Raw genomic sequence first — 24,767 nt, 5'->3', positions numbered from 1 at the left:
TGTGCTGGGGGGGAGGGGCACATATACAGTATAGCTGTGCTGGGGGGGAGGGGCACATATACAGTATAGCTGTGCTGGGGGGGAGGGGCACATATACAGTATAGCTGTGCTGGGGGGGGGGCATATATACAGTATAGCTGTGCTGGGGGGGAGGGGCACATATACAGTATAGCTGTGCTGGGGGGGAGGGGCACATATACAGTATAGCTGTGCTGGGGGGGAGGGGCACATATACAGTATAGCTGTGCTGGGCTTTGAATGAAGACTACCATAGGAGAAGGAAGCTGGACACGGGGGGGGGGGGGGGGGAAGACTGTCAGTGTATCTGGAAGTACTCGTCTCAGCTCAGTCTACAATGATCATAGTAGAGGCAACCACACTAAGTCTGTCTATCTTTCCATTGGTGTGACTAATCAATGGCACCCATTCCCATCTATGTGAGATTGAAAAGGTGCCTGCTCTACTTTGATACAACGTTTGATGCGACTTTGATACAGAGAGTGTAAAGTTGGATCAAAGTCGCACTCTAAATCGCAATAGTGGAAACAGGCTAAAGCTCCATTTCCACTACTGTGACTTGCCATGTGACATTGGACACACAAAGTCGCATGAAAAGTCACAGCCCATTAATTTCAATGGCACCCGTTCCCATCTATGCGACTTAGAAAATCAGCGACCTTGAAAAGGTACCTGCACTACTCTGATGCGACTTTCACCCATAGAGTGTAAAGTTGGATCAAAGTTGCTCTCCAAAGTCACCCTCTAGTGTAGTGGCTACGTTTCCACTACTGCGACTGTTAAGTTGTGCGATTTAAAGTGAAACTTTGAGTGTGACTTTGATCCAACTTTACACTCTCTGGATCAAAGTCGCATCAAGGTAGTGCAGGCAAAGTCAAAAGTGATTTTTCAAAGTGGCATCGATGGGAACGGGTGCCATTGAAATCAATGAGCTGTGACTTGTCATGTGACTTAATGTGTCCAAATTTGCACTAGTAGAAACAGAGCCTAAAACTCCTTACTGACATGTAATGAGGAATAGAAATGGATCCTTCTAAACTTTCACTAATGTTCCTTTGTACCTTATTTCTTTTATTTCTTTTATATATTGCACCGGTCACGTGTCCCCTCCCCCTCCCTTCTCTCACTACACAAGCAGCTAGGCAGAAAATGAATAAAATGAAAGATAAAGATATTTAACATTCCTAGAATAGGAAAAATTTCATTTTTGACCGGAGTTTCCCTTTAATGTCATCTCTCCAACTTCAGCTTTTTATATGAAGTCACAGAAATTGCTCCGATTTATTAACCGGCAGAGAATCTTCCATACTGGACATTATCAGTAATGATTCCGGTGTTCATTAGAAATACCAAATTATATACAGAGAAAATAACAAACAATATTTGTTCCTTCACATTGGATTCAGTGACTGGAATGTCACCATATTTACTACAATTACTGAACATTCAGATTGAAAAGTGATCAGTCCCCCCATTGTGTTTTCTGACATTTTTTTCAATGTTTGTATTTAGGGTCATTTCACACCACAGAAACGCAGTCTGAATGCGTTCCAGATCCATTTCTGTATGTGCGTTTTTGATGCATTTCCGGTGCGTTTTTGATGCTTTCCATGGCATTTTTCACCTTCACGGGGACCTGTGCATTTTTGGTGCATTTAGGTGCATTCCAGTGCGTATTTGATGCCTTTTACTGCGTTCCAGTACAGTTAAGTGCAGAAAAAATGCAGCATGTTAGATTTTTTTTTTGTCTAGAACTGAAACTGACCACACTGGTGTAAATGATGCCATTGGAAACCATATACCCTACTATCCATATACCCTACTATCCATATACCCTACTATCCATACATTTCTGATACAGAAAAAAACGCACTGGACTGCATGTGGTGTGAATCGGCCCTGAGGAAAAGAAATAGAAATGTAAGAATTGTCTCACCTCCAGTCTGGTTGTATCGCTTCATCAATATCTGTACATTGTGTTTGGAAACAGCCTCATTGCCTTGATTCCTTTGTGTCTCCCTCTCCCAGTATTCAGGTTCCAGTTTCTTCATCCACTCAGTCTTGGGAAGATGCTGCCGGGTGTCACTGTTATAATTCTCTATCTCCCGATCATCCACATATCCGACCTCAGAGTACTCAGGGAGTCCGGATCCCGGAGAGGAGACTGCAGTGCTATAATATCGCATAGAGTGACTGTCTGATAGAGAGATATGGAGGATAGTCAGTGAAGTAAAAAGCAAAGTTCTGAAAGTCCATAGTAACCATTTAGATTTCATCCCAATCACCTGACATCTGTAACGTGAAATCAGATTGGTTGCCATGGGTTACTGCACACAACAATAACCCTAATAGAATGTTTTACATTACACAGCACTGTATATATATTCAGTTTGGGGGAAATTGAACATGGCAGAGGAAATCCAAATCCCATCACACATTTCCAGGACACCCACTGCAGGTAGAGATCAGAGGATCAGTGTGATCATCCAGCAAACTATCAGACTGAGATGTTTTCTGACCATATGTATGCAGACCACACTAGCCCTAAAGTTTATTAAACACAATCATGGCCGCCATTAGAAATACATTATTGCATTTTTTTGCCTCTGTATCATATCCTTCCTGAGATCTCAAACCTCTCCTTTTCCCTCTCATTTCCAAATGTTTGGACTGAGCAGTGCACATTAGTTGTGGATCTACAGGGAGTGCAGAATTATTAGGCAAATGAGTATTTTGACCACATCATCCTCTTTATGCATGTTGTCTTACTCCAAGCTGTATAGGCTCGAAAGCCTACTACCAATTAAGCATATTCGGTGATGTGCATCTCTGTAATGAGAAGGGGTGTGGTCTAATGACATCAACACCCTATATCAGGTGTGCATAATTATTAGGCAACTTCCTTTCCTTGGGCAAAACGGGTCAAAAGAAGGACTTGACAGGCTCAGAAAAGTCAAAAATAGTGAGATATTTTGCAGAGGGATGCAGCACTCTTAAAATTGCAAAGCTTCTGAAGCGTGATCATCGAACAATCAAGCATTTCATTCAAAATAGTCAACAGGGTCGCAAGAAGCGTGTGGAAAAACCAAGGCGAAAAATAACAGCCCATGAACTGAGAAAAGTCAAGCGTGCAGCTGCCAAGATGCCACTTGCCACCAGTTTGGCCATATTTCAGAGCTGCAACATCACTGGAGTGCCCAAAAGCACAAGGTGTGCAATACTCAGAGACATGGCCAAGGTAAGAAAGGCTGAAAGACGACCACCACTGAACAAGACACACAAGCTGAAACATCAAGACTGGGCCAAGAAATATCTCAAGACTGATTTTTCAAAGGTTTTATGGACTGATGAAATGAGAGTGAGTCTTGATGGGCCAGATGGATGGGCCCGTGGCTGGATTGGTAAAGGGCAGAGAGCTCCAGTCCGACTCAGACGCCAGCAAGGTGGAGGTGGAGTACTGGTTTGGGCTGGTATCATCAAAGATGAGCTTGTGGGGCCTTTTCGGCTTGAGGATGGAGTCAAGCTCAACTCCCAGTCCTACTGCCAGTTTCTGGAAGACACCTTCTTCAAGCAGTGGTACAGGAAGAAGTCTGCATCCTTCAAGAAAAACATGATTTTCATGCAGGACAATGCTCCATCACACGCGTCCAAGTACTCCACAGCGTGGCTGGCAAGAAAGGGTATAAAAGAAGAAAAGCTAATGACATGGCCTCCTTGTTCACCTGATCTGAACCCCATTGAGAAGCTGTGGTCCATCATCAAATGTGAGATTTACAAGGAGGGAAAACAGTACACCTCTCTGAACAGTGTCTGGGAGGCTGTGGTTGCTGCTGCACGCAATGTTGATGGTGAACAGATCAAAACACTGACAGAATCCATGGATGGCAGGCTTTTGAGTGTCCTTGCAAAGAAAGGTGGCTATATTGGTCACTGATTTGTTTTTGTTTTGTTTTTGAATGTCAGAAATGTATATTTGTGAATGTTGAGATGTTATATTGGTTTCACTGGTAAAAAAAAATAATTGAAATGGGTATACTGTATATCTGATTTTTGTTAAGTTGCCTAATAATTATGCACAGTAATAGTCACCTGCACACACAGATATCCCCCTAAAATAGCTAAAAACTAAAAACAAACTAAAAACTACTTCCAAAAATAGTCAGCTTTGATATTAATGAGTTTTTTGGGTTCATTGAGAACATGGTTGTTCAATAATAAAATTAATCCTCAAAAATACTCATTTGCCTAATAATTCTGCACTCCCCGTATACACTGTTCTATGTACATTACACATCCCATAGTCCTTAGTTATTAGGAGCAGCAAGGTGGTGGTGGTGGAGGTGGTGATGTACCTACATACAGTGGGACCATGGAGTATGAACGTAGTCACCCTCTAACAGGAAGTGACATCACAGCAACAACAAAAAAGGAATTTGGAGATTTGGAGGCTGACAGTAATAGTAGAGAATTTTTGGAGTTAAAGGGTTACCCCTAGGGATGCACCGAAATTTCGGCCACCGAAATTATCGGCCGAAAATGAGCCTCTCTCATTTCGGCCGATAATGGGTTAACAGTGCCGAAAATAAAATATGGCCGCCGTGGGGAAGGAGGAGGGCGCAGCGCAGGGCAGGGCAGGTTTTAAAAGTCCCGCCTCTGGCCGGCCGTCCGCCTCAGTTACGTCCCTACTACAATCTGTGCATTATGAATGGACATACCAGGTCGGGGGGCGGGGCGAGCGGCCGCTATAGAGAGAACTAATGTGATCCTTCCTGTCAGCTCGGCACGTCTATGTGTGAATGAGAACAGAACTGAGCTGACACCGGGGGCGGGGGGGGTGGGCGGGCGGAGCGGCCGCTATTGGCTGTAACTATGTGAGAGCTTCTCTTCACTGACTGACAAGGAAGAGAAGCTCTCACATAGTTACAGCTAATAGCGGTTGCTCCGCCCGCCCGCCCCCCCCGCCCCCGGTGTCAGCTCAGTTCTGTTCTCATTCACACATAGACGTGCCGAGCTGACAGGAAGGATCACATTAGTTCTCTCTATAGCGGCCGCTTGCCCCGCCCCCCGACCTGGTATGTCCATTCATAATGCACAGATTGTAGTAGGGACGTCATTGAGAGGCGGTGCCCGCCGGCCAGAGGCGGGACTTTTGAATGCAGGACACCCGAGGAGGAGGACGCTGAGGCAGTGGGAGTGGGGGGAGATGGAGGGGAGCTGAGGCAGCTTACCAATGATATTAGTATTATGCAGCATGAGGGGTTAATGTATTGTCACTGCTGGTCACTCATCTATTAGTGACCGACCAGTGGCAGGTAATTAACCCCTTTGTGCTGCATTAGTGCAACCAGTATCAGTGTTAATTAACACTGGTTGCACTAATGCAGCACAAAGGGGTTAATTACCTGCCACTGGTCGGTCACTAATAGATGACCAGCAGTGACAATACATTAACCCCTCATGCTGCATAATACTAATACCATTGGTAATTAAATTAACCTATTGCCAACCCATCACAGTACATATACTGTGACAGGGTGGCAGCGACAGGTGTACGTCGCTGCCTGTTTTTGGTGTATGCCCCTCTTCTATCTATTTTAAAAAAAAATTTGGGGGGAAAAAGTCAGTTTCGGTTTCGGTTTTCGGCCAAGGGTATCCTGCATTTTCGGTTTCGGTCCAAAATTTTCATTTCGGTGCATCCCTAGTTACCCCAACATTTCATATTCCTGATAGGGGTTGGTTGTATGTTGTGCTTGTATTAGGAATCATCCTGTTCTCTCTGTATTCCTTCCTCTGTGTGAAATACCCGGAGATCTTTCAGTCCCTTTGCTTTCCTATTTCAAACTGACCACATTAGACATAGATGCACATAGACCCAGTGTGGTCAGTTTTCTTGCTGTGCTGGGAGAAGAGCTTGCTTGTCCTCCAATGGTCAGACTTGTGCTGACACACCTCCCTGCACAGCCATTCACTAGGAAGATCAGTGTGCTGCATTTCTCTCTGCCTTCTGCTGACGCACCTCCTTGCACAGCCATTCACTAGGAAGATCAGTGTGCTGCTCTTTCTCTGCCTCCTGCTGACACCCCCCTGCAGTCTCCACCTCCATCTCCCATGCAGCTGAGAAGAAAAGGAATGTAATCATTTATATATGAAAAAAAAAAAAAGCTATTTTCAATGTTTTTTTCTATGTATATGCACACGTTTTTGCCTTGCATTGTTTTTGCACACATGCTTACAAATTTATTTTAGCCCTAAAGATTACATAAAACCCCCAAACATTATATATGTTCTGAAAGCAGACACCCTCCTAAAGCACATGTGTCAAACACAAGGCCCGGGGGCCGAATCGGGCCCTCCAGGCCATTTCATGTGGCCTCTGCCTCTCCCCTGCAGCTGCTGCACCTTCATCTCTGCCCCCACCTTGTCTCAGCAGAGGAGGACAGAACAACTCACACAGATCCTGCACCTCTCTGTGCAGCCATAGCACCCCATCATCTCCACCCCCCTGGTCTCAGCATTCAGCAGACTCCAGCAGTTGGCTCCAACCCTCCTCCTGATGCTAAACTTTCTGCTTCCCATCTCTGCCCCCAGCTTCTTCTTGGAAACAGCACAAGGTAAGGGGGGGGGGGGGGGGGTGCACTGTGAAGTAGGGATGATCTCTTGACTTTTAATGGTGGGGGGGCTACAGATAGAACTGGCCCTTTGCAGGTGACCGGAATGCTGATGTGTCCCTAGATAAAAATTAGTTGGACATCCCTACCCTAGAGAATAAAATAGTGGTAGTTACAATTTTTTACGTCACACGATCTTACCGCAAAGGTCCAGGAAGCGCAAAACTTCATTAAAAAAATACACCAAAGTAAATTTTAGGGCATGCAAACAACACATTACCCATTTTTTGGTAAAATATAAAAGATGAGGTAGCAGCTGAGTAAATAGATACCCAGCATGTCAAACCTAAATTTGCGTGCGCCCGTGAAATGGCGGCAAACTTCAGTACCCTATATTTTCCATAGGTGACACTTTAAAAGCCCCCCCCCCCCCCCTATAGGTCATCAGTTTAGTTTAGTTGGGCTCCTTTCACATGGGCTGATCCGTTTTCACGGACTCCTCTTAATCAGCGCTCCATTGATCCCCGCTGAGCAGGCGGATGATAGGTCCATCTCCTCTGTGCAGAGACGGACCTGTCAGAGTCCCGCTCTCCTCTAGGGGGAGATCAGATGAAAACAGACAGCATGTCCATTCTCATTCAATCCTACCTGGATGCCAGGCGGGTGATAACGGACACGTCAGCTGACATCCGCCTCCCCATAGAGGACAATGGGTGGTCCAATCAGGTCCCCCTGAAAAACAGACAGGCGGACACAATTGGTCCAATCGTGTAAAAGGGGCCTTACAGGGGAGGCCTGGAGCTAGAATTATTGCCCTCACTCCGGTGTGCGTAGCGATATGTAATGCGTATCGCAATCAATGGTTTCATGCATAGGCACGCCGATGCGTCCGTGTACATGTGTACGTGCGTATATGTGTGGGGGGGGGGGGGGAATTTTATGTGCTTGGGTGTGACCATTTTTTTTACTATTACAGTTTTTTTTTTTATATCACATAGGTGACAAAAAGTCCCCTATGTGATAATTGATTGGTGACAGGATATCTTTTATGAGACATTCAGGGTCCAAATCCTGAGTCACACCTATGCGTTTTTTGCAGAAACAAACTACAGTTCATTTAACATGGTTTCCTATGGGACACATTCACATTAACCACTTCTGGACCATAAGGATTTGCCCCCTTAATGACCAGGCCATTTTTTGCGATTCGGCACTGCGTTATTTTAACGGACAATTGCGCGGTCATGCGTCGCTGTACCCAAATAAAATTGATGTTCTTTTTTTCTCCACAAATAGAACTTTTTGGTGGTATTGATCACCTCTGCGGTTTTTATTTTTTGTACTATAAACAAAAAAACAATTCTGGAAGAAAAAAAAAATTTTTTTCACTTTCTGCTATATAACGTTTCCAAAAAAAAAATATTTAAAAATCAATTTTTTTTTACCATTTTGAGGCCAATTTGTATTCTGCTACATATATTTGGTAAATAAGCATATTTTGATTGGTTTGCACAAAAGTTATCACGTCTACAAACTAGAGGGAAAGATTTAGGTCATTTTTATTTACTACTAATGGCGGCAGTCTGCGATTTTTACTGTTACAGTAATAATGACACTGGCAGGGAAGGAGATAAACCTAATGGTGATCAAAAGGTTAATTGTGAGCCTAGGGGGGTGTTTTCTAACTACATTGGGGGAGGAACTTCTGAAATGACCTGTGTTCCTATATAGAAGGATCACAAGCGCTCTGTGATCATTTCAGAGAAAACAACGGTCAGCTGTGTTTACAACACCTTCCTTCTCTCTCAGCAGGGAGCAATCAGTGCCGCCGGTCCCATGGATCAGCAACCCCACTGCCTAGTGGGGGGGTGCTGATCCCCAGGAGCGCAACCACGGATCGCAGTACAGGTATGGCGATTTGTGCAGCCGAGCCAGCCTGCCGCAGTATATATGCAGCGAGCAGTCGGCAAGTGGTTAATATATATGTAGTGCGTTTTTGCTGCAATTTTGGCACAATTTTCCAGCGATTTGCATTTTCTAATCTGCCCAACAATAAATTTGCCAAAAAAGCATAAAAACTGCAAAACGCAAATCATGGCAAAATCACGTGTGCAAAACCGCAAAAAAGCACTGCAGAAATGGATCAAAAGCAAACTGCATAGGTGTGAACCGAGCCTAAAAGACCCGGGATGTCTCACCTGTGCTCCACTGAATGGAATGCAGATTGCTCTGCAGTACATTCTTATCCAGCCACCCTGGCCGGGGACACTGGCTCAGTTCACACCTTTGTGTTTTTTGGGGTTGTTGCAGAAAGGCACTACAGTCCATTTAACATGGTTTCCTATTGGATATGTTCACATCTAAGCTTTTTTTTTCAGCCACTGCATTTTTGGAAAGGTTTCCGTTTTTAAATGCAAAGGTTTTTTTTTTTTTTTGCTTTTTTGGTTTATTAGACTTTTCAACTTTCAATGGAAAGCTGCAGAAAACCATGCAGCGTGATTTTGCTGCAATTTGCGTTTTTTTTTTAATTAAACTTTTAAAAGAATGCAAAACTCAAATCGTGGCACAATGGTGGTAAAATAGTTTGATGCAAAAGTGCAAAACACACTGCAGAAACTATCAAAAGCAAACTGCCTTAGACCCAATTAGCATTTTGACACAAGACAGCAGAAGATGTACATATGCATTCTTTTGCTTTAGTTTTTTTTTTTGCATATTGTCATGCATCGCACATAGGGTGGCTCATTATTTTCAATGTGCTGCACAACACGCAACAAATATGGAGAGTCACCTATGTACCTTTTTGAGCTTTGTATCTTACTTTTAGCATATCTAATTTCTGTGTTTGGAGTTCCATTAACAAAAGAAAATGGCACCACAAGTATGGCTGGTGATTTCTCTTATGTCCTCTGACAGTCACCGCCCGATGGTATTAGCCTTCACTAATGGGTAATGGCGCCCTCTGCAGGAGCAGGCTAGGCAGATAATTATCAGGTTAACCACTTAAGCCCCGGAAGATTTTACCCCCATTCCGACCAGGGGTTTTTTCGCGATTCGGCACTGCGTGACTTTAACGAACAATTGCGCGGTCGTGCGACGCTGTACCTAAACGAATTTGACGTCCTTTTTTTCCCCACAAACAGAGCTTTCTTTTGGTGGTATTTGATCACCTGTGCGATTTTTTGATCATGCGCTATAAACAAAAAAATAGCGTCAATTTTGCAAAAATAACAATATTTTTCACATTTTTTTTGTATGAAATTCCCCCCAAAAAAATGTAAAAATCAAAATTCTTTAACATTTTCGGCCAATTTGTTTTATGTTACATATGTTTGGTTAAAAAAAAAAAAAAAAAAATATTCGCAAAAAGCGTATTTTGATTGGTTTGCGCAAAAGTTATCGCGTTTACTAACAAAGGGAAAGATTTTTGTCATTTTTGGTGTTTTTTTTTTTTTTTTAACGAGTAATGGTGGCGATCTGCGTTTTTTTTTTTTTTTGCGGGACTTCGACATTGCGGCGGACAGATTGGACCCTTGACTGACATTTTTGACACTTTTGGGGTTACCAGTGACATTACTGCAGTAATCAGTGCTATACATATGCACTGTTACTGAAAAAATGACACTGGCAGGGAAGGGGTTAACTTTATTGGAGAGGGAGGGGTTAAGTGTGTCCTAGGGGCGTGCTTTCTACTGTGAAGGGACATGTGTACTATTGTAAAAACAGAGATCAACGGTTCTACATAGTAGAACCGTCTGATCTCCATTTTTACATCAGGGAGAATGACAGGCGGCTTGTTTACATTAGCCGCCTGACTTTCTCCCTTCACCGGAGCGATCGTGAGTGACCGGCGGACGATCGGGTCTGCCGGTCACTCACACTGGCTTGTTAGTGCACGCGCCCGTCCGCTATTGGCTCACAAGCCCATGACAGGCGAGCGACGTAGTACTACATCACTCTGCCTGGCCGGGGCTGACCGCCGCAGTAAATAGTACTGCGGCGGTCGGCAAATGGTTAATACAAAAAAACTTTTATACCTCTGCACGCCACTAGGGGGCCATCCCTCAGCCATTATCCTGAACCCAATCTGACATTACCTCAGTTTTACGCTGTCTAGCTCAGGAGCTGGTTAGGTCTTTTCTGCTGGGACTCTGTGTCTCAGCTTTTTTATGTTTTTTTCTGAATTCATGTGTTTGTCTTTGCACAATAGATTTTTATTTCTCTCACTATCACTAGTTAGTCAGGGATTCCTTTCCTGGAGGACTACAAGTGACTGCAGAGCTGGGCCTCGGACTGGGTATTATAGATCCTTATGGAGTCCCAGCCTGCCAACGAGCGTCGCAGGTTACTGGTACGCCCAGGCCTCGCAACGACAGTGCCCCTCCAAATGGGGACGAGCCTGCGGAGCTGCGCTTCGCTGAGGATGTCTCAACCCGGATCGTGTTGCCAGCATTCCTCCGTGGCTGACAGCACCCCCACTTAGGGTGGGAGGTCTCCCGTATCTGAGCAGTGCCTGCTTCCTGGACTGGTGAGTACTGATACCCTCTTGTCCCTGGGGACGTTTGGGGGGTTGTGGGCCCACTCTTAGGGGATAGCAGGGCTGGTGGTCTCTGTAGGATCCCCCTTCTGGCCGGGTTGTTGGTTCCTCCTCCCTCCCTGCTCCCGCTGGGGGCGCTGTATGGGTCTCCCTGGGGTCCCTGATGATAGCCAGAATGTGTTTGTACACTTCTTTTGCCGCTGTTTGGAGCGGCCGCCATGTTCTATGGTGTGCAAATTCTAAGCTCTGTGTGAGGACAGCAGCCATATTGGGATTCTGCACATGCTCCCGATCTGGCGCCATCTTGGATGTGGGCAAATGCCTAGTAAGGGCAAGCGGCCATTTTCCCTGTGACATTTTTCATTGAGTTTCAATAGGCACCTTTTGTCTGGGCTCGAGGGCTGGGCCTCTAGCGATGTGAGGTCACTTTCTCCTTCTACACACATCGACTGTACAGAATGCTGGTGGCAAGGCTGGGGGATTTTTGCCAGCGTCCCTTTTCTCATTTTAAGGCAAAATGGACTCCCAGGATAACAAATTCCCAGCAGACCTGGTGGGGGCTTCAAGGTATACATGAATCCTCTTCCATGGCCTCTATTTCTGCTGCCCTTGTGACTTCAGCGTCCTAGGTGCATCTGCTGATGTCATAACGCTCCTCCAAAAAACGGCCTGTGCCCTTCCAGTCCTCTGATTCTAAGCCCGAATTGGTTGCCATGGACGATGGTCCCCCTGAGGGTTCCCGGTCCCCCCGCTTCTGAGAGGGAGGAGGAGGAGGAATCTTCCTCCTCGGTAGTGCGGGAACGCGCTACGATGGATGCTCTCATTAGCGCCATAAAAGAAACTCTCAATCTTGACGATGAGCCATCTCCGTCGAGTAAGCAGTCCGTTTTTGGGTTCCGCAGACCCCAGAAGTCGGGTCAGGCTTTTTCCTGCCCTGAGGAATTTCAGGGGATTGTAAATGACCAGTGACGGTGCATTAAGCACATGTTGGTGGTGCCTAAGCGTTTTTCCATCCGCTATCCGTTTGTGGAGGCGGTAAACAAACGTTGGACGGTGTCCCCAAAAGTGGACCACACTGTGTCTAGGCTGAATAAGTCCACCTTGATGCCAGTAGAGGATTTTCCGGTTTTCAGGGATGCGGCGGATAGCCGGGTGGAAGCTCTCACCTGCCACATTTATCTGGTGGCGGGTTCCCTGTTGAAACCTGTGTTTGCCTCTGTGATGGCCTCTCAGGCGCTCACGACATGGTGCAAGGGGCTTCGCAGCACTCTGCTGGCGGAGTCGGCCTCTCCGACTGCCCTTGCCATGGTGGATCAACTCATTCAAACTGCGATGTTCCTGTGTGACGCGGCCTTGGATGAGGCTCAGTTGGTCACCCGGTTGTCGGCGGTAGGGATTGCAATCCGCCGCATTACCTGGTTAAAGAGCTGGTCGGCTGACCACACGTCCAAAAAAGACAGTGTCTGAGGTCCCATATGAGGGAGGGGTCGTCTTTTTGGGGAAACTCTAGATGAGTTAATTAAGGGGCTCACAGGAGGTAAGAGTACTCTGTTGCCCCAGGTCACTAAGGGTAAATCCCCCCGCACGCGGAGGGGACCCTCCTTCAAGACTCAGCAGAATTCCTTTCATGCCTTTGAGTCGCCTGAGAAGGGTAAACCCTTCCGACCCGCCGAGGGCCACAAGAAGTCGTGGACGGGTAAGCCAAAAGCCGGTCAATCTGGCTCAGCGGCCCAGTCCACCTCTTCCTGAAGGGACGCCCTCACCCGTTGTTGGGGTGGGGGGATGTCGGCGTTACTTTCAGGAACCCTGGTTTTCCGGCATTTAGGACAGGTGGGTTCACAAACTGATTCGTTCAGGGTACAAGATTGAGTTTCGATCTCGCCCCGCAGACAGGTTCTTCCCGTCCCCAGATCGTCTCAGAGATCTCATGGGGGCAGTGCACGATTTGATTGCACAAGGAGTCATTGTACCTGTTCCTTCACAGGAATGGTTTCACAGGTTTTACTCCAACCTGTTCACGGTGCCCAGAAAAGACGGCAAGGTGCGTCCAATTCTGGATTTGAAGCTCTGAACCGCTTTGTGCGGGTACAGAAGTACACATCCCTATTTTCGTGGGACATCAGAGGTACCTCCGATTCGCGGTGGCTGGGGAGCACTACCAGTTTGTGGCGTTGCCTTTCGGTCTCGCTTCGGCTTCCAGAGTTTTCACCAAGGTGATGGCTCCGGTTCTAGCTTTACTGCGTTTACGGGGCATTGCGGTCCTCAGTTACCTGGACGACCTCTTGTTAAGGTCGAACTCATGTGTGACCTTGGCAAGCGATCTGGCCGTGACAGTTCAGACGTTACAGGAGTTCGAGTGGACCGTCAATTTTCAGAAATCAGCACTGACTCCATCAACTTGTCTTCAGAACCTGGGGATTGTCCTGGACTCAGCTCAATCTCGGGTCTTCCTTCCGGAGGACAAACTTGGGACTCTGCGGGACGAGATCGGGTCTCTCAGGGACAATGATCTCTCCTCCTTGCGGACCTGCATGCGGGTTCTGGGCCTGATGGTCTCAGCCTCCGAAGCATTTCTGTATGATCAATTTCACACCAGGACTCTGCAAGCGGAGATCCTGGCCAGATGGGACAGGACGCCTCAGTCCTTGGAAAGGAGGATTTCATTAAGTCATCCTGTGCGGTCGGATCTCTTGTGGTGGTTCCAGTCACCGTCCTTGACACAGGGCCAGACCTTCCGGCCTCTGTTATGGACGATTCTCACCACGGATGCCAGCCTGTTGGGCTGGGGAGGAGTTCTGGGCAAGCTTTGTGCCCAGGGGACGTGGTCGGCGGGGGAGACTTCGCTGCCGATAAACGTCTTAGAGCTCAGTGCGATCAAGCTTTGTCTGTTCTGGTGGTCATCTCAGCTTCAGGGGTGTCGGGTTCGGGTGCAGACGGACAATGCCACAGCTGTGGCTTATATCAATCACCAGGGGGGGCACGAGGAGTGCCCGGACGGCCAAGGAGGTGGCCGAGATTCTATCTTGGGCCGAATCGCATGTACCGGCGATCTCGGCCGTTCACATTCTGGGTGTGGACAACTGGCAGGCGGACTGAGTCCCCAGACTTTGGACCAGGGGGACCGGTGGGGGACCCCGGACGTGGATTTGTTCATGTCCCGTCTCAACAAAAAGGTGGAGAGATTCGTGGCCAGGACTCGCGATCCTCTGGCAGAGGCATTGGTGGTGCCTTGGCACCACTATCGGCTACTGTATGCCTTTCCTCCGATTCAACTGTTGTCCAGGTTCCTCCGCAGGTTGGCATCGGAACGAATGTCAGTCATTCTAGTGGCCCCGGACTGGCCTCGACGGTCCTGGTACGCGGACGTCGTTCAGATGGTCGTCAAACCTCCCTGGCGGCTTCCGCTGTGAGATGATATTCTGTCTCAAGGACCGATCTGCCATCCTGCTTTACAGTCTCTGGCTTCGAGTCTACTCGGATTGAGGGTGAAGACCATGGCGAAGGTCTTGGCCTTCCTGCAGAAGGGCGTGGATCAGCATCTGCTGCTGACTACGGTCAAGGGTCAGTTGTCGGCCTTGGCCATCTTTTTTCAGCAAACTTTGGTGTCGCATTCCTTGGTCTGCACCTTCATTCAGGGGGTGCAGCATTTGGCTCCCCCGAGGAGAGCTCCTTTGCCTGCATGGGATCTAAATTTGGTTTTGTCTGTGCTACAACAACCTCCCTTTCGAGAACATCAGAGAGCTTCGTCTGTCTGTTATCCCAGAAAGTTGCCTTTCTGGTGGCCATCAAGTCGGCTCGCAGAGTGTCTGAATTGGCGGTCTTGTCCTGCCATTCTCCTTATCTGGTTCTTCAGAGATAAGGTGATTCCTCGACCGAATCAGTCGTTTCTTCCCAAGGTGGTTACTTCATTCCACCTCAATGAGGATATCGTGTTGCCTTTGTTGTGTGCATGACCCAAGCATCCTAAGGAGTTTGCCTTGCATTCCCTGGATCTGGTCCGGGCGGTCAAGGTCTATCTGTCCTCCACGGAGTCGATTCGACAGTCTGATTCTCTATTTGTTCTTCCTGAGGGACCTCGGAAAGGGATCGGCCGCCTCCGTGGCGACCATTTCTAAGTGGATCAGACAGACGATTGTTCGGGCCTATTCCATTAGGGTCGGATTCCTCCTTTTCCGATAAAGGCCCACTCTACTGGAGCCATTAGTGCCTCTTGGGCTTTTCGCCATCAGGCTTCTGTGGCTCAGGTGTGCAAGGCGGCGACTTGGTCGTCCATGCACACTTTCACAAAGTTTTACAAACTTGATGTTTTGGCATCTTCAGATGCTTCCTTTGGCCGCAAAGTTTTGAGTGTGGCAGTTGTTTAAAGGGAGATTATCTTTACTGTCCCCCCTTCTTGGGGTGTTTTTTGTTGTTTCTGGGTTGTTCCGTTTTTTTTCCTGTGGGCTCAGGTTGTTACTAGCCCAGCTGTTTACGTTACCTTCTAATTTGGTTGCGTTGCTTTTCCCACCCCTCATACCTGCACTGCTTTGGGACGTCCCATTAGTGAAGGCTAACACCATCGGGCGGCGACTGTCAGAGGACGTAAGAGAAAATAGAATTTTTGTAAGAACTTACCGTACAATTCTTTTCTCTATAGTCCTCTGACAGTCGCCGCCCCTCTGTTTTTTTTTGGATCTGGGGGTTGTTGCCTTCCGGTACTGCTTGTTACAAACTGAGGTAATGTCAGATTGGGTTCAGGATAATGGCTGAGGGATGGCCCCCTAGTGGCGTGCCAAAGTATACAAGTTTTTTTGAATTAACCTGATAATCAATTATCTGCCTAGCCTTGCTCCTGCAGAGGGCGCCATTACCCATTAGTGAAGGCTAATACCATCGGGTGGCAACAGAGGACTATAGAGAAAATAATTTTACGGTAAGTTTTTACAAAATGTTCATGAAATGCTATAGTGTACTCTTATTGTGAACACACCACCACAAATAATACAAAGCACAAACAATAATAATAAAAGTTGGAGAAATGTGTGAAAGTTGAAACAAAATTATATATACATATATATATCTATAAGATACAGCTAAAAGGGGAAGGTAAATGGGGAGCAGAGTGGGGTCAGAGGAGAAAACATGGGAGCAGAGGGAGTGTAGGTCAGGAGGGGTACTGGGGACCCCGGATCAGACTGTACAGACTGTACAGCAGAGGTCCTCAAACTATGGCCCTCCAGTTGTTCAGGAACTACAATTCCCATCATGCATTGTCATGTCTGTGAATGTCAAGAGTTTTACAATGCCTCATGGGATGTGTAGTTCTGCAACAGCTGGAGGGCCGTAGTTTGAGGATCCCTGCTGTACAGGGTACAGAGGAGGTTCAGGATCAGAGATAAAATGCTGAGCAATGAGTGGACAGTGAGATAAGGATATATAACCTCCCAGCAGGCTTTGCCGGCTGCTGGTGGACATGGATATTAAACGCATTCAGATCCAGGAACCCCAGTGTCACCTGCAGATGATCCAACACACCTGAAGATTTCTGACAATTATTTTCTTTCATAGAAAATTCTAACTAAGGGTCCTTTCACCCGGGCTTTCCACCCGGCGGACTCCGTTTTGCTCAGCTTGAGATCGATCCGCCGATCCCCGCTGAGCAGGCGGATGACAGGTCCGTCTCCGCTCACTGTGCCCCCTCTATGGAAGATCAGATGAAAACGGACCGCCTGTCCATTTTCATCCGATCCGATCCTCCAGATGGATGGAAAATAGGGTTTCCATCCGTCTGGATTTCACGGACAGGATTGGATCGGATAGCGGCTGGTGTCAGCAGAGATGTCCCCGCTGACATCCGCTGCTCCATAGAGGTGCATGGAGCATCTGATCCGGTCCACCTGAAAAAAACTGACAGGTGGATCGGAAAGCCCATGTGAAAGGGGCCTAAGGCCTCATGCACATTGGACGTTATAAAAATACCAGTAGCTTTGTAGTGAAGTTTTCAGATTTTTTGCATTGGTGTTTTTTGGCGTTAGCGTTTTAAGCTAAAATCACCCCTGAGCTATTTTAGTAACTCCCACTTTCCCACAATGCAATGCTTGCCAGAGTTGCATAGCATGGGTGTCTTTTAGAACCCGTACAAAAGTCTGTCAAATGGTCCCCGAAATCACGCGCGTTCTGTTGAATGATTTCAAATCCGCCCGCATTGTGAATCGGTGCCATTGCCGGCAATAGGCTCCGAGTTGACATGCAATTCGACATGACAAATCGCATGCCAAATTGTCACAATGTCAACAGGGGGCTTCATGTTCCATGAACGATACCCCAAAACAGATTGCAAAATGCAGTGCCCTTGCCAGAATCGCATCGTATGGGTGTAACACCAATGTAATGTGATTAAGTATGGAGAAAAAAGGGTCCTACAACATTTTGGTGCAAATGTGATGCAATTTGAGTCATACAAAATATATGGCTCAAATCGCATCGCACTGACATCACATATGATGTGCACAGAAATGCGGTGCGTTTTTAGTGAAAAATCACATGCGGTGTTCAGCATGCACCAGTGAGAACCCAGGCTATGTTCTATGAACGACACCTCCAAACAGAACCCAGGCTTAAAAAAAGCAATGGAATCAAAAACGTCAAAAAACACCAGTTAGCAGCGTTTTTTGGCGTTTATCGACATTAGAGCGTTTTTAGAGTTGAAAAATGCAACTAAAGACCACGAATTCTGGGTTTTTTCCAGCCAGAAAAACCCCCCTGCCAAAAACTGCTGATAAGAGTCTGTGTGTGCATGGAGACATAGGAGGAAATGTTGGGGAGTTTACTGGCTGCAGAAAAAAGAACGCCAAAAACAGCCGCTGTAAAAACATCCAGTATGCATGAGGCTTAATGCTTATTATGTCTATTATAGGATACAGACATTTATTACCCAAGCTGTTTTAGGCTTCACGGACACAAAACTTGGCAGATAGAAGATACACCTAGTGTAAAATTCTCGTCATTCTCTGCTGCCAGAGGCTTTTCGGGGTTTATCATACAGCTGGCCATAGAAGTGAATGGCTGTACACTTTGTACTTGTGTAAATGCTGATCCTTCTGTGGGTGTGTGCATACAATGTGTTTCCTATAGGCAAAATTTCATAAATATACATTGTACACACATACAGGGATTAACAACAATGCACAGATGCATCTGTATTTACACAAGTACAGGAGAGTGCAGTCATCCACCCACATGTGCTACCTTACATGTAGAAAAATGCTGCGATTCATTATTCCTGCAAACATCGCTATGTATGAGGATTTACAACAAGGAAACATTTCATTACTTTCTGATCTGATGACAAGCAGCATAATGTTATTCATGTATCTATATATTCCAAAAAAGTTGGGACACTGTACAAATTGTGAATAAAAACGGAATGCAATGATGTGGAAGTTTCAATATTTTATTCAGAATACAACATAGATGACATATTAAATGTTTACACTGAGAAAATGTATCATTTTAAGGGTAAAATAAGTTGATTTTAAATTTCATGGCATCAACACATCTCAAAAAAGTTGGGACAAGGCCATGTTTACCACTGTGTGGCCTCCCCTCTTCTTTTTATAACAGTCTGCAAACGTCTGGGGACTGAGGAGACAAGTTGCTGAAGTTTAGGAATAGGAATTTTGTCCCATTCTTGTCTAATACAGGCTTCTAGTTGCTCAACTGTCTTAGGTCTTCTTTGTCGCATCTTCCTCTTTATGCTGTGCCAAATGTTTTCTATGGGTAAAAGATCTGGACTGCAGGCTGGCCATTTCAGTACCCGGATCCTTCTTCTACGCAGCCATGATGTTGTAATTGATGCAGTATGTGGTCTGGCATTGTCATGTTGGAAAATGCAAGGTCTTCCCTGAAAGAGACAACGTCTGGATGGGAGCATATGTTGTTCTAGAACTTGGATATACCTTTCAGCATTGATGGTGCCTTTCCAGATGTGTAAGCTGCCCATGCCACACACACTCATGTAACCCCATACCATCAGAGATGCAGGCTTCTGAACTGAGCGCTGATAACAACTTGGGTTGTCCTTGTCCTCTTTAGTTCGGATGACATGGCGTCTCAGTTTTCCAAAAAGAACTTCAAATTTTGATTCGTCTGACCACAGAACAGTTCTCCATTTTGCCACTGTCCATTTTAAATGAGCCTTGGCCCAGAGAAAACGCCTGCGCTTCTGGATCATGTTTAGATATGGCTTCTTTTTTGGCCTATAGAGTTTTAGCTGGCAACAGCGAATGGCACAGTGAATTGTGTTTTCTGGAAGTATTCCTGAGCCCATGTTGTGATTTCCATTACAGTAGCATTCCTGCATGTAATGCAGTGCTGTCTAAGGGCCCGAAGATCACGGGCATCCAGTATGTTTTTCCGGGCCTTGACGCTTATGCACAGAGATTGTTCCAGATTCTCTGAATCTTTGGATGATTTGCTCTGAGAAACTTTTTCTGATATTGCTCCACTATTTTTCGCCGCAGCATTGGGGGAATTGGTGATCCTCTGCTCATCTTGGCTTCTGAGAGACGCTGCCACTCCGAGAGGCTCTTTTCATACCCAATCATGTTGCCAATTGACCTAATAAGTTGAAAATTGGTCCTCCAGCTGTTCCTTATATGTACATTTAACTTTTCCGGCCTCTTATTGCTACCTGTCCCAACTTTTTTTGAATGTGTAGCTCTCAAGAAATCCAAAATGAGCCAATATTTGGCATGACATTTCAAAATGTCTCACTTTCAACATTTGATATGTTATCTATATTATATTGTGAATAAAGTTAAGTTTAAGAGATTTGTAAATTAGTCCATTCCTTTTTTACTCACAATTTGTACAGTGTCCCAATTTTTTTGGAATTGGGTTTGTACATTGCTGTCTCATATTTCTCCTAATGCCGGGCTCAGTATCTCCAATCCTTCCTGGATGGTGCAGAATCCACACACACTTCTACCTGTATTACACCGGAAAGAATCAGATCCCCGATCACCCATCACAATATACATGATGGAGAGATAGAAGTGTTCTACTGTATGTATCAGTCCTCCTGTTTGTATGATGTGTGATCTCTTCCCTCCACTATGACATATCCAGAGATTACCGGACAAACTACGAGTCATATCTCTACATTATTCATCATAGAAAGACTGAAAATGAAAGTTCTAAACAGGTGTGACATCACTACTCCCCATATACAGGAGATATCTGTACAGGTGTGACATCACCACTCCCCATATACAGGAGATATCTATACAGGTGTGACATCACCACTCCCCCATATACAGGAGATATCTATACAGGTGTGACATCACTACTCCCCATATACAGGAGATATATGTGCAGGTGTGACATCACTAATCCCCATATACAGGAGATATATGTACAGGTGTGACATCACTAATCCCCATATACAGGAGATATATGTACAGGTGTGACATCACTACTCTCCATATACAGGAGATATATGTACAGGTGTGACATCACTACTCCCTATATACAGGAGATATCTGTAACAGGTGTGACATCACTACTCTTCATATACAGGAGATATCTGTACAGGCGTGACATCACCACTCTCCATATACAGGATATATCTGTACAGGTTTGACATCACTACTCACCATATACAGGAGATATCTGTACAGGTGTGACATCACTACTCCCTATATACAGGAGATATCTGTAACAGGTGTGACATCACTACTCTACATATACAGAAGATATCTGTACAGGTTTGACATCACTACTCACCATATACGGGGATATCTGTACAGGTGTGACATCACCACTCTCCATATACAGGAGATATCTGTACAGGTGTGACATCACTACTCTACATATATAGAAGATATCTGTACAGGTGTGACATCACTACCCACCATATACGGGGGATATCTGTACAGGTGTGACATCACTACTCCCCATATACAGGAGATATCTGTACAGGTGTGACATCACCACTCCCCATATACAGGAGATATATGTACAGGTGTGACATCACTACTCCCCATATACAGGAGATATTTGTACAGGTGTGACATCACTACTCACCATATACGGGGGATATCTGTACAGGTGTGACATCACTACTCCCCATATACAGGAGATATCTGTACAGGTGTGACATCACCACTCCCCATATACAGGAGATATATGTACAGGTGTGACATCACTACTCCCCATATACAGGAGATATTTGTACAGGTGTGACATCACTACTCACCATATACAGGGGATAGCTGTACAGGTGTGACATCACTACTCCCCATATATACAGGAGATATCTGTACAGGTGTGACATCACTACTCACCATAAACAGGGGATATCTGTACAAGTGTGACATCACTACTCTCCATATACAGAAGATATATGTACAGGTGTGACATCACTACTCACCATATACAGGAGATATCTGTACAGGTGTGACATCACTACTCCCCATATACAGGAGATATATGTGCAGGTGTGACATCACTAATCCCCATATACAGGGGATATCTGTACAGGTGTGACATCACCACTCCCCATATACAGGAGATATCTATACAGGTGTGACATCACCACTCCCCCATATACAGGAGATATCTGTACAGGTGTGACATCACTACTCCCCATATATACAGGAGAGAGCTCTACAGGTGTGACATCACTACTCCCCATATATACAGGAGAGAGCTCTACAGGTGTGACATCACTACTCCCCATATATACAGGAGAGAGCTCTACAGGTGTGACATCACTACTCCCCATATATAGGAGATATCTGTACAGGTGTGACATCACTACTCCCCATATATAGGAGATATCTGTACAGGGGTGACATCACTACTCCCCATATATACAGGAGATATCTGTACAGGTGTGACATCACTAATCCCCATATACAGGAGATATCTGTACAGGTGTGACATCACTAATCCCCATATATAGGAGATATCTGTACAAGGGTGACATCACTACTTCCCATATATGACATGGTCTCTCTCCTACTATCAGTATATATATGAAATCATATTTATAAATAAAACAGACTCACCACAATACACTCCTGACACCCCGATAATAATCAGGATGAGGGGAATCATCTTCTTCCTTCTCAGAGACCCCAAATCACAGAACCGTCTCCACACACAGCTCAGGAAGAGTCATACGGTGAGTCAGGACTCTATCTGTGTACAGGAAGGCGGAGCTATGTGCTGATTGGATGATTCCAGCTCTCTGTCCAATGATAAAATGAAGATAAAGTGATCATGAGTTGCCGGGTAGAGAGAGGGAGTACAGGAGGAAGAGTGCAGTATATAGAAGGAGAAAGTGAAAGTAAAATGTGGTCTGTACACAAATCTCCATCATCACCTTCCAGAAATAACACGCACTACATACTGACACTTCATCATTAATGTGATTAGAGTTTACTAGAGATGGGCCGCACACCCCATGGTTCGGCTAGCACCAGATTCTGGTGACCAGAACAGCTAAACATCACAAAAAGTTTGGACCCGAACACCAAACCCTATTGAAGTCTATGGGACCCAAACTTTAAAAATCAAAAGTCCCAATTTTGAAGGCTTATATGCAAGTTATTGACCATAAAAAGGGGTATGGGGGTCTGGGTACTGCCCTGGGGGACATGTGTCAATGTAATTTTTTTCTTTTTAAATGATCAATTTTAAAGAAGCAGTAATATTAATGATGGTTAAAGTAAAACAATAAAAATGAAAAATGCCTTTAAAGATAGTGCCCTTGGGGCCCCCTTAGTCTGCCTGTAAAGTGGCGTATAGAACCTGCTGCAGCAAAACTCACATTTCTGAAGAAGAAAAAACATTTAAATTTACTTTGCGGCTGCAAGCTACATCCGCCACCTGGCAACACATAAAAAAAAAATGGCGTGGGGTCCCTCCCCAGTTCATATCAGGCCCTTTGGGTCTGGAATTGATTTTAGGGGAAAGCGTTTGCCAAAGTTTAAAATAAAAAACAGCATGGGATCCCCAAAAATCCATACTAGACTTTTATCTGAGCATTCAGCCCGGCATGGTAAGAAAGGTAGGGGACGAGCAAGCGCCCCCCCCCCCCCCCCCCGAACCATACCAGGCCATATACCCTCAACATGGGGGGGCTCTCCCCCCCACCCCAAAGCACCTTGTCTCCATGTTGATGAGGACAAGGGCCTCTTCCCAACAACCCTGGGCTGTGGTTGTGGGAACCTATCGGAATCTGAAAGCCCCTTTAACAAGGCTCCCAGATCCCAGCCCCCACTGTGAATTTGCCATTCTCCAAAAAAGTGTGTAAAAAAAACAAAAAACAAACACAGTTCTTGACAATTCCTTTATTAAAAATGAAAAACAATGTCCCCTGATGTAGATTCATCATCAATCACCACGCAATGAAGGTTAACCGCCCCTTGTGATGTCACGACCCAGCATGCACCGGTCAGTGATGTCCCAAAGAGGTGGTGCAACCAGGTGATGTTGCCAGATGGCTCCGCCCCTTACCTATATAAGAACTGTAAAGTATATAAGAACTGTCAAGCAGCGGAGCCTGCAGTAGGCGGCTAGTCTTCGTTGCAGGCAGAGCGTTTTTTATTTTTTAGGTCTGGCGGTGGCGATGGTGTTGTGATTGATGATGGATCTACATTGGGGGATGTTGTTTTTTTTTTGTTTTTTTTTAATAAAGGAATTGTCAAAATCTCTGTGTGTTTTTTTCTTATTGACACTTATTTGGTGAATGAATAGGGGTACAATGCACCTCATACTCATTCACATAGGAGGTGCTGGGATCTGGGGGCCCCCTTGTTAAAGTGGAATTTCAGATTCAAAAAAGCCCCCTGCTGAAGACCCCCACAACCACAGCTCAGGGTTGTGGGGAAGAGGGCCTTGTCCCCATCAAAGTGGGGACAAGATACTTTGGGGTGGGGGGGCAGAGCCCATTCTACCCTAAAGCACCCCCCCATGTTGAGGGCATGTGGCCTGGTATGGTTCAGGGGGGAGGGAGCTCACTCACCCCCCCCCCCTTTCCTGGCTTGCCAGGCTGCATACTCAGATAAAGGTCTGGTAAGGATTTCAGGAGGATCCTACGCAATTTCCTTTTTACTTGGCATGGGGTTCCCTTTTAAATCCATACCAGATCTGAAGGGTCTGGGATGGATTGGGGGGGGGACCCCCCCACCATTATTTTTTCTATTGCCCGCAATGTGTTTTTTTTTTTTTATTCAGCTGTCAGAGGGGAAGCCTAATAAAAGCTGATGACTCATCCCTTGTTAAGGACGTGGCCGCTGGCTTCCTAGGCCCCACTACTTAAAAAACAGCTTTCAGTGTGCCCTGATTGGGCAAAGCTTTGCCCAATCAGGGCGTAGAATGTACTGTGTAGCACACAGTGCATTGTGGGGCACTCGGCAGGCGCACATCCTGCCGAGCGCACTGCAAATTCAGGTGTTCGCTGAACTTTTGCTCAGTCCCAACCGTTCATCCAGCGCTAGAGTTTACATTCCCTGGTTCTTCCTCTACCATCATCATTATGCTATTGTAATATTTAAAGTGTAAGTTCACCTTATCACAGTTCTGATGCACATACCTCTGTGGGTGATGAGTAGTGA

At 45.9% G+C, this 24,767-nt stretch overlaps 1 protein-coding gene across 1 annotated transcript in view; it reads right to left on the bottom strand.

Moving 5' to 3' along the window:
- The window catches only part of LOC309559453 (class I histocompatibility antigen, F10 alpha chain-like), a 248,849-nt gene extending 226,537 nt beyond the window's left edge, over nucleotides 1-22,312 (bottom strand). The window contains exons 1-2 of the mRNA XM_082262723.1: nucleotides 22,215-22,312; nucleotides 1,955-2,215 (exon numbers count right to left, since the gene is read on the bottom strand). Coding sequence (XP_082118849.1) covers nucleotides 1,955-2,215; nucleotides 22,215-22,263 — 310 coding nt within the window. The 5' untranslated portion in view covers nucleotides 22,264-22,312. The remainder of the gene's footprint in view (nucleotides 1-1,954; nucleotides 2,216-22,214) is intronic.
- Nucleotides 22,313-24,767: the final 2,455 nt, after the last annotated feature.

This window comes from Pelophylax lessonae (genome assembly GCF_965119305.1).
Source record: "Pelophylax lessonae genome assembly, chromosome: 7".
NCBI lineage: Eukaryota > Metazoa > Chordata > Amphibia > Anura > Ranidae > Pelophylax > Pelophylax lessonae.
Note: the sequence above shows the minus strand (reverse complement) of the source record. Positions and strands in the feature narration are given on the sequence as shown.